The 12,717-nt window shown below is 47.3% G+C and overlaps 1 protein-coding gene across 1 annotated transcript in view; it reads right to left on the bottom strand.

Moving 5' to 3' along the window:
- Positions 1-12,717, bottom strand: part of LOC309379803 (uncharacterized protein) — a 206,376-nt gene that overhangs the window by 30,165 nt on the left and 163,494 nt on the right. The window contains exons 74-80 of the mRNA XM_081929256.1: positions 12,293-12,364; positions 10,900-10,935; positions 6,685-6,765; positions 6,152-6,205; positions 4,959-5,012; positions 3,787-3,849; positions 1,830-1,892 (exon numbers count right to left, since the gene is read on the bottom strand). Of these exons, the coding sequence (XP_081785382.1) occupies positions 1,830-1,892; positions 3,787-3,849; positions 4,959-5,012; positions 6,152-6,205; positions 6,685-6,765; positions 10,900-10,935; positions 12,293-12,364 (423 nt within the window). The remainder of the gene's footprint in view (positions 1-1,829; positions 1,893-3,786; positions 3,850-4,958; positions 5,013-6,151; positions 6,206-6,684; positions 6,766-10,899; positions 10,936-12,292; positions 12,365-12,717) is intronic.

Genomic DNA, 12,717 nt, shown 5'->3' with positions numbered 1-12,717 from the left:
GCTCTTCAGGCTTCAGCGAAAGCAACGGAAAGCCTCTGGGGCGCGGAGGGAGCGCTCCCTCAGTGCTTCGGAGGCTTCGCGTTGCTATCGCTGAAGCCAAGAAGCCTGCATTCGCTCCATAGGACGCACACACATTACCCCTTAATTTTTGGAGGGGAAAAAGTGCGTCCTATAGAGCAAAAAATACGCTATTTAGACCAGGCTTCCTCAACCTCGTCCCTCCAGATGTTTTGAGACTACAGTTCCCATCATCCCTGCCCACTGGTCCTGCTAGCTAGGGATCATGGGAGTTGTAGGCCAAAAACATCTGGAGGGGCGAGCTCGAGGAAGCCTGATTGAGACAGGCCGATGAATAAACGAGCCCTTGCTTAACTTCCTTCTTTCTCCAGCTTAATAAGTTCCTGTTCCCCAAGAGTGTTTCTTGACTCTATAAATAAAGAAGTCTATCCATCTCAAAGGGGAAGGCTCGGTGTTCAGAGATGATGACACCACCCCTGGCAGGTGGAAGCCTCCTGAGGGGGAAGGAGATGAATGACTGAACCAAGCAGGGCTGCGGTGGGCTGGCTGATTAAGTTGGGAAATCCTGGAGAAGATGGATGGGCTGCTCTTGAAAGGCCGACTTTCCCATTTAGTACAAGTGAACCCCAGTGACTCTCGGTGTAATTATGAAGCGAGAGAGAGATGTTGCACAAACAGAGCGACTGAGAAATGTGGTGTGCTCAGAAACAGTCAGCAAGGAAACAGGAAGAAGATTGAACTTCTGGAGAAGGCTATCAACAGCTAATAACCTTGGTGGGTATAGCTTCCCTCCTCTGTCAGAAGCAGTGTACTTCTGGTCATGTTGTGCGGATGCCTGATGATCGTCTTCCAAAGCAACTGCTCTATTCCGAACTTAAAAATGGAAAACGTAATGCTGGTGGTCAACAAAAGAGGTTTAAAGACTCTCTCAAGGCAAATCTTTAAAAAATGTAGTATAAACACCGGCAATTGGGAAACACTGGCCTGCGAGCGCTCCAGTTGGAGAACAGCCTTTACCAAAGGTGTCTTGGGCTTTGAAGATGCTCGAACTCAATGCAATGAGGAAGTATAGGACATCAAATGGCTCTCCATTCTTTTAAAAGGTAAAGGGACCCCTGACCATTAGGTCCAGTTGTGACCGACTCTGGGGTTGCGGCGTTCATCTCGCTTTTTTGGCCGAGGGAGCCGTCGTACAGCTTCCAGGTCATGTGGCCAGGATGACTAAGCCGCGAACCAGAGCAGCGCACGGAAACACCGTTTACCTTCCCGCCAGAGCGGTACCTATTTATCTACTTGCACTTTGACATGCTTTCTAACTGCTAGGTTGGCAGGAGCAGGGACCGAGCAATGGGAGCTCACCGTGTCGCATGGATTCGAACCACTGACCTTCTGATCGGCAAGTCCTAGGCTCTGTGGTTTAACCCACAGCGCCACCCACGTCCCATATACATACCATGAGTAGCGTTCCTCTAATGGGAGGCTAGGAAGTCTTAATAGAAGGTGGTAACTCTTTATTGTGACCGGGGATTTGAAGCGCGGGTGTTAATCTCCCTCTCTTCTTCACATGCTTTTTGCTCCCGTATGGAAGAAAGGGGTGGGGCTTCCAGCACAGCAAGGGTTAAAGCTGCTGTTGCAAAACAAAGGCCAAATGAGGCCAAAACCCAAAGGAAATCTTCTTCAGAAAAGTTGGCATTTGCCTTGCAAAAAAAGGATAGCCATATTTGAGCAACAGAATATTACATTGTTAACCACGACTGATAGATGTCGGAGGACTGAATAACCTTTCGCAACTTGATTTCAGCAGCACTGACCTTTTCTCCTTTCTGCCCCGAAATTCCCTTGGGCCCGTCTGTGCCAGACTCTCCGCGCTCACCCTAGGCAAAGCCCAAAGATCGCTGTAACCATTATGGAATAAACCCATGCAAGCAAACTGATAAACAGGGATGAGCGGGAGGGGGGGCAGGACACCGTGGAAAGTTCTTTTAAAAAGGTGCATTGAAATCCTTAAAAGTTGTTCCTTCTATGGAAAAACACATCCAGAAGCGGGTGATGTGAAGAACAGAAGTACCGTATTTTTTGCTCTATGAGACTCACTTTTCCCTCCTAAAAAGTAAGGGGAAATGTGTGTGCGTCTTATGGAGCGAATGCAGGCTGCGCAGCTATCCCAGAAGCCAGAACAGCAAGAGGGATCGCTGCTTTCACTGCGCAGCGATCCCTCTTGCTGTTCTGGCTTCTGAGATTCGGAATATTTTTTTTCTTGTTTTCCTCCTCCAAAAACTAGGTGCGTCTTGTGGTCTGGTGCGTCTTATAGAGCAAAAAAAATGGTAATTGAGGGGTCGTGCTTAACCCTTGTCCACCCACCGCTTTTCTTCTGTGACTCCCTGCTGCAAAATGACTTTTCTCTGCAAAATGACTCGTTTCCCTTCACAAACATGCCTCTGGAATTCTGCTAAGGCATGAGTCGGCAAACTAAGGCCCGGGGGCCGGATCCAGCCCAATTGCCTTCTGGATCCGGCCTGCAGACAGTCCAGAAATCACCACATGGATCGGCGTGGGGATTCTGATCATTCGGGCTGCGCCATTTACCAACACACCACGGTGGTGCCTCCTCCCTCCCTCCCTCCCTCCTCCTGGCTTCTCCCTGCCCTGCCTAGAGGAGGAAGGGGGCTGGGCTTTGTTGAGCCACAGTTGGCTGCGCGCCATTTTAAGCAGCCCCTCTTCAGAGCCAGCCCTTTTGCACCGCTCACCGTCCCTCTGCCGCCACTGAGAGCCCCTGCCGCTTGCAAGACACAGGTAATTAATTATTATTACTATTACTATTATTATTATTATTATTATTATTATTATTATTATTATTATTATTAATACCCTGCCCTCTCCGGCCAGAGCCGGGCTCAGGGCGACTAACAACAGTAAAATTACAGTAAAAACGTAATAGGAAAAAAACCCCAATTTAAAATACAGCTTAAGATGCAATTTAAAATGCAGCCTCATCAAAACCATAAGGGGAGGGAAACATAAGGGTCAGACTGAGTCCAAACCAAAGGCCAAGCGGAACAGCTCTGTCTTGCAGGCCCTGAGGAAAGATGTCAAGTCCCGCAGGGCCCTAGTCTCTTGTGACAGAGCGTTCCACCATGTCGGGGCCAGTACTGAAAAGGCCCTGGCCCTAGTTGAGACCAATCTCACCACCTTGTGACTTGGGACCTCCAAAATGTTGTCATTTGTGGACCTTAAGGTCCTCCGCGGGGCATACCAGGAGAGGCGGTCCCATAGATACATGGGTCCTAGGCCGCATAGGGCTTTAAAGGTCAAAACCAGCACCTTAAACCTGACCCCGTACTCCATCGGGAGCCAGTGTAGTTGGTACAGCACTGGATGAATGTGATCCCGCAGCAAGGACCCCGTAAGGAGTCTCGCTGCGGCATTCTGCACCCGCTGGAGTTTCTGGGTCAGCTTCAAGGGCAGCCCCGTGTAGAGTGAGTTACAATAATCAAGCCTGGAGGTGACTGTTGCATGGATCACTAGCCCAATGGTTGCCATTAATTTGATTCTGAATTGATTTTAGAATGAATTGATTTTAGAATGTATTTCAATTAATTGATTGTGATTTTATGTAAACTGTGTTATTTTTACTGTCGTTAGCCGCTCTGAGCCTGGCTTTGGCTGGGGAGGACAGGATATAAACAAAAAAAATTATTATTATTATTATTATTATCCACCGGATAGCAGACTGTTATTATTATTTTTTAAAAAAGCTTTGCACCTCACCTTGGGTCCCAGAAGCCCATCTGCCCCTGAGGTCCCTGGACTCCCAACGCCACCAATTTCGCCCTGTGCATGGAACGAGACACAGAGGAATTAGCCAGTCCTTTTTGCACACATGTACAAGTGGGTTTTTTTTGGGGGGGGCTGTGTCTTCTAAATGTTTTGGCACTTTATTACATCACAAAATGGTGCTCCAACTTTTGAGGTCACCAGGACTCTTCATCAGGCTAGATTTTAAACAGAGCAAATTGGGGTGGGGGTGGGAGGTGCTGGCTGACAGTGAAGCCACGGGATGAGGTCTGTAATATTTAAGAGAACTTAATAAGAAAAATTCCCCCCTCCAAAGCCACACATATTGGGGCACGTGGACTGCTTATATTACTGTATATGTTTAAATTAGGATTGATGGTTTATTCTTGTGATCTGATGCTCTTTCTTTCATTTTGGTTATATTTGCAAAGAAGATGGACTGTGGGAGGAAGATGCAGATATTCAAGGTCTGTTAAGTATAATTGGTTTAATTGACACAGAAATGAAACATGACTACAGGTATATTACTAAAAGTTTAACATGTGAATTTTCCATAGGGCTGAGCTGATACTTAACTAACCGGTTGTGGTTCTCTGGTAGCTAACATGTGAGTGTTGTAACCTTAGACTATACGATGAAGGCATTGGGTTGCAAATCTCCATGTTGAAGGGAACTACTTTTGTGTCCTGTCCTGAGCCTGTGCTGGACAGTACAAGACATTGGATGACTATTTTGGATCATTTGATGTTTTCTGTTGTATTTTGAGGAGTTCTGCTAGTAAAATTTGAATAATATCTTTATGGGTCTGGACAAGGCTTCCTTTCCAAAAGGAGTCAGTTTTCATGCATCTAGTCGTGTCAAACTGCACAATATTAATATCTGCAACAGGGCCAACCCAAGACATTTCCCCAAAACCAACAACTTCAAATTAAACAACTAGCAATGTGCCACACAAAATCTGCTGCCTGAGGCAGCCACTGCACTCTGCCTAAAGATAGGGGTGGCCTTTTAGGCATTAAGATAGGGCCACACTAGGTTCTTTGCAGGTTTCAGGTGAAACCCAGGACTGCTGGGAAGAAAAAAAAATATACAATGGTGGACCCCCATTTAAATACATATATAGACTTTAATTATTATTTTTTTACCTTAATTCCATCTGCTCCTGGAGGTCCTGTCCTTCCTGGCAACCCACGTAAACCCTGAGGACAAATTGTGACCAGACAATGAAGACGTACAATGAGAGCAGACCCTCACTGTGAACAATCTCAATCCAGTTATTATCTCTCAGTTTAACCTAACTCGTGTGATGGCCTGGGATTCGAACTCGGAGGCTGAACCTGAGGGATCCCAGCCTGCACAGGATTCCCTGCCTCCAGAACCAGCTGCGCCGGGGCTGGGGCATGAGCCTGAAGGGTCGTCAGGTGCAGGCACCAGCTGAGTCTGCTCTGGCCCCCTGAGGTGATGGAGGACCCATTGCCTGCAGGTGCTCCACTCTCAGCCCCGTCAGGGGAAGCGGAGGTTGCCTCTGGGTCCGGTAACCCTCCAGCCTTTTCTGAGCTGCAGAGGCTCAGGGCAGAGAGGCGGAGGGAACTAATTTCCCGCAGGAGGAGTGCTCACCTCCAGGCCAGGAGAGGCGAGTCACTTGAGAATCGGGGCTGCCCTATGCCTCAGGGCAGATAAAAGCTGGCCAGCCCCGTCCCAAGTTGTGGGAGCAACATTGTTGGTTGCTAGTTCCTGCCTGAACCCTGTCCTGCTTTCCTGCCTGAGCTCCTGATCTGCCCTGGTTCCCTGCTTGCATGTCTATTCCTGACTTCACCTGACTCCCTGCCCTGCACCCAGCTTCAGCTACTACGGACTGCCTCCATGTGGCACCTTTGACCACGGACCGGACTTGGACCTCGCCTCTCGGGTAACTCATGGGACCAGTGCACCTCGCAGGATTGTTGTGAGCATAAAATGGCGGGGGGGGGGACCAATGATGTCTGCCCTCCCTTCCGTGCAGAAATAGAAGTCTAAAGTTTTATGGCATGGTTGATATTTTGTGATTATTTTGTTTACTACTTAAGAGACGTTTTGATGTTCATTTTACTGTTTTCTTGAGCTTATTGTGCCCTGCCCTGGGTTCCTGGGCGAATGACAGGTAAGAAATGCACCTACAGCACAGAAAAGTGAAGAAATAAAACAGCCAAGGGCATGTTGTGAAGATGGAGAAGAGGAATAAACAATGAGTTAATTGGGGGGGAGGGAGAAGTCAGCCCCCCTCAGTTGCAAACAGGGCAGGACATGGTGATAAGCGCCGCAAAACTCCCATTTTCCCCTAGATGTGTTCACACTGTACCTTTGAACCTTTCCTTCCAATGTCACCAGATAGACCAGGATCACCTTCTCCCCCCTGAATGGAGAGAATAAATATCAATCAATCTTTATTATGGTCCAGAGACCCAACAAATTGTTACAAAGCAATGCACAATTCAGACAGCCTACCACAAAATATCTACGATCTCTGCTGCAGGTACCCAACTGTGTCCCCCAACTCTACTGCTGTTAGAAGCTGGCGAATGCCCAATTTCAACTAAAGCATGGTGGGCTGCCCTAAAACATTGGCTCAGGATTTCAGTGTTGGTTTGTGTTACGGTGTTCCATTGTGCCAGAAGCGGTTTAGTCATGCTGGCCACATGACCCGGAAAGCTGTCTCTGGACAAACGCTGGCTCCCTCGGCCTGAAAGCATGATGAGCGCCACAACCCCATAGTCACCTTTGACTGGACTTCACTGTCCACAGGTCCTTTACCCCTTACCTTTCACCTATCCAGTCACATGAACAGCAGGGGATGTTAGGAAGGAAGGGGAAATCCATGCTAAAAATGCTTACCGGTTCCCCTTTCTGGCCCTGCAGGCCTCTGTCTCCTTTTGCCCCTTTCATACCATTCTTCCCATCGAGCCCAGCGGTTCCCTGAAATGAAATAATACACAGGTCCTTCCTGCTGTGTGCCTGGGGGAGCGAGAAAATTATGAATGGCTCTAGATAGAAGAGAGTTTCTCAGCATTCCGTCCCCGTGTCTGAACGTTCCATCCCAGACTCCCAACATTCTAAAAGCGAGCAGGTGGCACAGCTCAGGATGGGACCAGGGATGATATAAGGCTTATTTACCCATATATACAACCCGAATCTGCAATGGAGGGGTTCACAACTTCAACACCCCAAAAAAGTCTTGTTTCTCCCATTTTTTCTTGGAAACAGAAATCAGTCAAGGCTCTGACTCTCTCTCCAGCTTGCTGCTTTTACCAGAGTGCAACCTTTAGCCTCCAAGTTACATGCTGCCCAACTCTCAACTCTGGTTTTTGTTCTCACTTTCTCAGAGCTGGAGGAGGGGCCCCACCCATTTGCCATCTGGCTTTCTTAATGGGCTGTTACCTTTCCTTTGCTTTCTTAATGGCTCATCTCCCAGGCGATTTACCTCATTCGGAAACTGGCCTGGCTAAAATTTTAACATTTGCCTTGGTTAAATCCTAATCCCCTACTGGACCCAGGAATTTAAGGGAGCCTCAAATGCATAACAATATGTATTAAATTCCCAGTTGCAAAGTGCTGTCTTTCTCTCATACACATACAAAACCAGGCGAGCCGCAGAAGATAATAGACTGGGGGGTGGGGGAGAAACGTAGCGCTGAAATTTGATGGGGCAATGGAGTGGTTAGCAACAGACGTCTCTTTGATAGCTCATCTCCCTTCTTTGGTATTAAAAATTCTATTACATCTGGCTTTGTATCTGCTAGAGAGGTAATGATTGAAAAGGGTTTCGCAGAGAATGAAAGATGCTTCCTGTACATGAGTCGTCTCCCCGAGATGGATTGCCCTGTGAATCAACAACACTTAATGGCTCACATCAATTTTCAGCCATTTGTTGGATGAGAAATATATATTCAGTGCGTTCTGTTTTTTAATATTATTATTATTTTTTATATAAAAAAGCAGAACCATGTAACATCTTTTTTATTCAAATACTGCATCAAAGGAAAGGAGAGTTCTGGTGAGTCATCCTCTGCAAATTGAGGCAAAGCTGGCAAAAGCCACTTGTAGTAACTGGAACCTGTTGTCTTTGTCCATGGAGTTTTCTTGGCAGGGATACTGGAGTGGCTTGCCGGTTCCTGCTCCAGGAAGTGAGAGCTTGACCATAAAGAAGGCTGATGGCCAAAGAATGGATGCTTTTGAATTCTGGTGCTGGAGGAGACTCTTGAGAGTCCCATGGACTGCAAGAAGATCAAACCTCTCCATTCTGAAGGAAATCAGCCCTGAGTGCTCATTGGAAGGACAGATCCTGAAGCTGAGGCTCCAAGACTTTGGCCTCTGTCTCTGGTTTCCATGTTGGAATACATAGATGGTCTAGAAATTGTTGGCAGAGATCATCATGCATTTTACATTTAAGGGCCATGTGAGCTAGAGTTTCCACCAGGTGGGCATCGCATGGGCAGATCCAGTCTCCTTCTGTCAAACCCGCAAACCTACCCCAAAGAAGGTTAGAAGGATTAAAAATGAACCTAGCCAGCAAAAAGGCCCTTCTTTCTTCCAGATTAAACAAAAATTGTAAATAATTAAGATTAAATTCCTGTGTCCAAGAGAGATGAAAATAAAGAGGGGAGCATGTTTTTCCCCCGCAGCTGAGATTAATTCCTGGTGATCTATGTCCCACAGCCTAGTTTTTAACATGGTCTTAGCGACTGGGAAAGCCACAGTGCCCAGGAGATCCCCTGAAAGTCCGAGTTGGGAAGCCATGTGGCTGAGCTGCCTGGGGGAAAATGGGAGTCATAGTCCAAATCATCGGTGTGTGGAAAGGCTCCTCCTTAGCATAGCGGGGGGGGGGGGCACGGAAAACATGCTTAATACAAACCCATTCTCCCCCACTGCAATACTTCACTGCCTGTTCCCTGCTTCATTTATCACTTTGCATTTTCTACTTCAAGCACTTGATCAATAATTCCTGTTTAGAATGACTGTTATAGAAGCTTTTAATATCATGCTTTTGTTTGCCCTCGGAAGATCTGCAACGTAAATGTCGGCGAATCGATGGTAGCAGCTGTTCCCTGGACCCAGGCACGGGGGTGTATCTCTGCTTCCTTTCCTGCTATTCCTTTGCTCTCCTTTCCATCGCCTCCCTAAGCTGCCAGCTTCGTTAATGCTGACTTGTGCAGAGTGGGAGTGGTAGGGCGGCAGGAGGGGAGACTGCCAGAAGGTGGCGCCGGACCCAATGGCAGGGAGTGGGCAGAACAGTAGGGGCTGGCTGAGGGCAGACTGGATCTGGTGGGCTGTTGCTTCATTTATCCTAATGAACCAGCCTCCCCTGCTGTAAACACAATTCAGTTGGCATCTGTCTGTCCAAAGAAGCAATGGAGTGCACCTCCGAGGGTGAAGCCAAACTGCTGCTCCAGCAGCGTCGAAGTGACCTCCCTGGGGTGCAAGCCTGGGAGTCCTGGGCTGCCCGGATGACAAGACCCTCTTCTTGGCTTCTCGGATGTGGTCCAAAGGAAAGCGGAACAAGACGTTTGGCACCAGTTTGACTGCAGAGGTTGCTGGAAGGAGGCATGCAAGACACCATCCAACTGCCTTAGGGATTGTTCGCCTCTTCTGCTCTTTGGCGGGTGACTGTGCTGTTGGGGTGGCGACGAGATCACACTGGCCTGTCTATTTTAAATGTATTCTGAATGTTCTTATGTGTGCCAATAAAGGTTACTTGACTTGACTTGACATGGCTTCCTGCAAATATGCATTTTCCATCGTGGGTGGAGGAAGAGTGTCAGACACCCCTCATTACCACAAATGTGCTTGCCAAGTGGTCTTGGGCTAACTGCTGTCCCTCAGCCTTATCTGTCTTGCAGGTTCATTAAGATAAGCATGCAACAAGCTTTTATCTGCTGGAAAGCTGTGCAAAATAATAATAAACCAGGAAGTGATCAGAGCAAACCATAAAGAAGAAAACGTAAGGACAGACCTCCTTATCCAGAAAGTCCTTTGAAAATGAAGGTGCAGAAAATGCTGCTGTCAGAGAAAACTGCATTTTCATGCCAGCTTTAACCACTGCTTTTAACTAGTTTGTGGGACGTGGGTGGTGCTGTGGTCTAAACCACTAAGCCTCTTGGGCTTGCCGATCGGAAGGTCGGCGGTCCGAATCCCCGCGACGGGGTGAGCGCCCGTTGCTTGGTCCCTGCTCCTGCCAACCTAGCAGTTCGAAAGCACGTCAAAGTGAAAGTAGATAAATAGGTACCACTCTGGTGGGAAGGTAAACGGCGTTTCCGTGCGCTGCTCTGGTTCGGCAGAAGCGGCTTAGTCATGCTGGCCACATGACCCAGAAAAACTGTCTGCAGACAAACTTCGGTACTCTCGGCCAGTAAAGCAAGATGAGCGCCGCAACCCCATAGTCGTTCACGACTGGACTTAACTGTCAGGGGTCCTTTACTTGTTTTTATTCATTTTACAATAGCGTTTTTAAACGTTCTCAGTCACTTTGAATCCCATCTTGTGAGAAAGGTGAGATATAAACATGTAAGGTAAAGGTAAAGGGAGCCCTAAACATTAGGTCCAGTCGTTACCGACTCTGGGGTTGCGGCACTCATCTTGCTTTATTGGCCGAGGGAGCCGGCGTACAGCTTCCGGGTCATGTGGCCAGCAGGACTAAGGTGCTTCTGGCGAACCAGAGCAGCACACGGAAACGCCGTTTACCTTCCCGCCGGAGCAGTACCTATTTATCTACTTGCACTTTGACGTGCTTTTAAACTGCTAGGTTGGCAGGAGCAGGGACCGAACAACGGGAGCTCACCCCCTTGTGGGGATTCGAACAGCCGACCTGATCGGCAAGCCCTGGGCTCTGTCGTTTAACCCACAGCGCCACCCGCATCCCATAAACACCTAAAATGATTTTAATAATAATAATAACTATAGCATGTTCGACGAGTGCTGCATAGTGCGTTTTGCTCTGTCTACAACCTCTTGGTCCCACTGCTGGAGACAGGACACTGGGTTTAGGCGGACCATTCATTCAATCCAGTCAAAGTGAAAAAAAAAATCAACCCACAGAGGGGAATTCTGACTTACAGCGAATCCTGGCAATCCAGGTTCTCCCAGCTCACCCTGCCAGGGAAGTAAAGACAAAAATCAACACTTGGAAATGGCACTGAGCACATTAGACAGCTGCTCACTTGAGGGATTTTGATGAAAGCTCCTAGACCATTCCTAAACTCTTTTGCTAAGTATACTGCAGGTAGGGTTTTCTAACTCCCAGGCAAGGAGGAATGGACTGTTATTTTCATTTTCTAATCTTAAATTCAATTCTCCCCATTTCAAAATCAATTTGCAGTTTTTTTTCAAAAAAGTCTTTATTAATATTCATCAGCAAGTTAATGCAAATTTCTTCTAAAATGCACATTTTTGTAAGCCGTTTCCCTAACGCACCCATTTTTGCAAGCAATTTCCCCCTGAATACTATACATTACTTTCACTAATATTTTTACATACTTTCCCCAGATGTGCATTTCTGCACACAACATTTGGCTGGAATATTGCGCTGCCAAATATGTAGAAGCATGCATTTCAAAAGACAGCTGTGATTCAGTTCATGTAGTCTGTCAGAAAGTGTCAATCAGGTAGGTTTGTAGATTGATCCAAATTTCTTTCTCATCCCTTCTCACAGGAGCAACCTGGACTGGGCAACTATTTCAACCCCTTCACAGCATAACCCTCCTTTTAAAGGACACATTGGAACAGGATTTTGCTTCAGTGCTTCTTGGCCAATCAGGCATGAATCCCCAGGATTATTGGCGCTTGCCCCAGCCAATGGGGAAATGAGCTTTGCAGCTGGCCCACCCTCCCCAGGGTCCTTCCCCCCCCCCCATGACAGGGCAGAAAAGGAGTCAGCTATTTATTAGGTTGGAGGTCTTCCCAGTTAGATGGACTCTTATCAGATTGTTGGCGCATTAACTGTTAAGATGGATGGAGGTACTCGGAAAATAAGAGCAGGGGTGGTACAGCAGTTTTAGTTTATATTAATTCGATTTATCGTAATTTGTGTTCCTGTGTTCTGCAGGCAATTTGGCACCAAAAGGGATAGGAAGGAGCGGTTCTCAACCTGTGGGGCCCCAGATGTTGTTGGACCACAACTCCCATCATCCCTGAGCTCTGGCCTTGCTAGCTAGGGGTGATGGGAGTTGTAGTTCAACAACAACTGGGGACCCACAGGTTGAGAAAGGCTGGATGAAGAGATGGTACTTCATCACACACATGATTATTTGGAAGCTGGGTTCTCTCTTGCACCGAAAGAGAACATTTGCCTGTTCCTAACTTTGACATCCATTCCCTGTGTTGCTTTGGTCAAGCCATACGAAATATCTGGAGGAAACGTTTGATGTGAGGCTGTTGCTTAGTTGGCACAGAGGTTAATTCACCCCAACCCCAGGCTACATGTGTGAACACGGGAGCCATTCGGACTGACCTTCTGCCCCACTGGGCCTCTTGTGCCAAACAGACCCATGATTCCTTTTGCCCCGGCTTCACCTTTCACTCCCTGAAAGGAGAAAAAATACATTGAAGGATCACGCAGAGAAAGATACATTGCAATACGCTTTCACCCAGGCTAGCGTCCAACGTTATTAATTTATAAAATTATTTCCCAACATTTTTGTTATGTACTGAAGTTCTCACTCTGGGCCAGCAGGGGGATACTGTAGATAGTTATGCAAATAAGGGATCGAAAGTGACGTTCAGTGATTGGATAGTTTTAGAAAATTGTAACAGTTACGTTGTACTGGAGCTCTATATAAGCAGGCTGACTGAACCCTTCAGTTCAGTTCTGTTCTGGCCTGTGAATAAACAAGAGCTGTTTGAAGAATCGCTGTGTCGTCTGATATGTTCACCCAC

The sequence above is a fragment of the Podarcis melisellensis genome, assembly GCF_964234715.1.
Source record: "Podarcis melisellensis genome assembly, chromosome: 10".
In the NCBI taxonomy this organism is placed as follows: domain Eukaryota; kingdom Metazoa; phylum Chordata; class Lepidosauria; order Squamata; family Lacertidae; genus Podarcis; species Podarcis melisellensis.
This window is presented reverse-complemented; position numbering and strand designations above follow the sequence as displayed.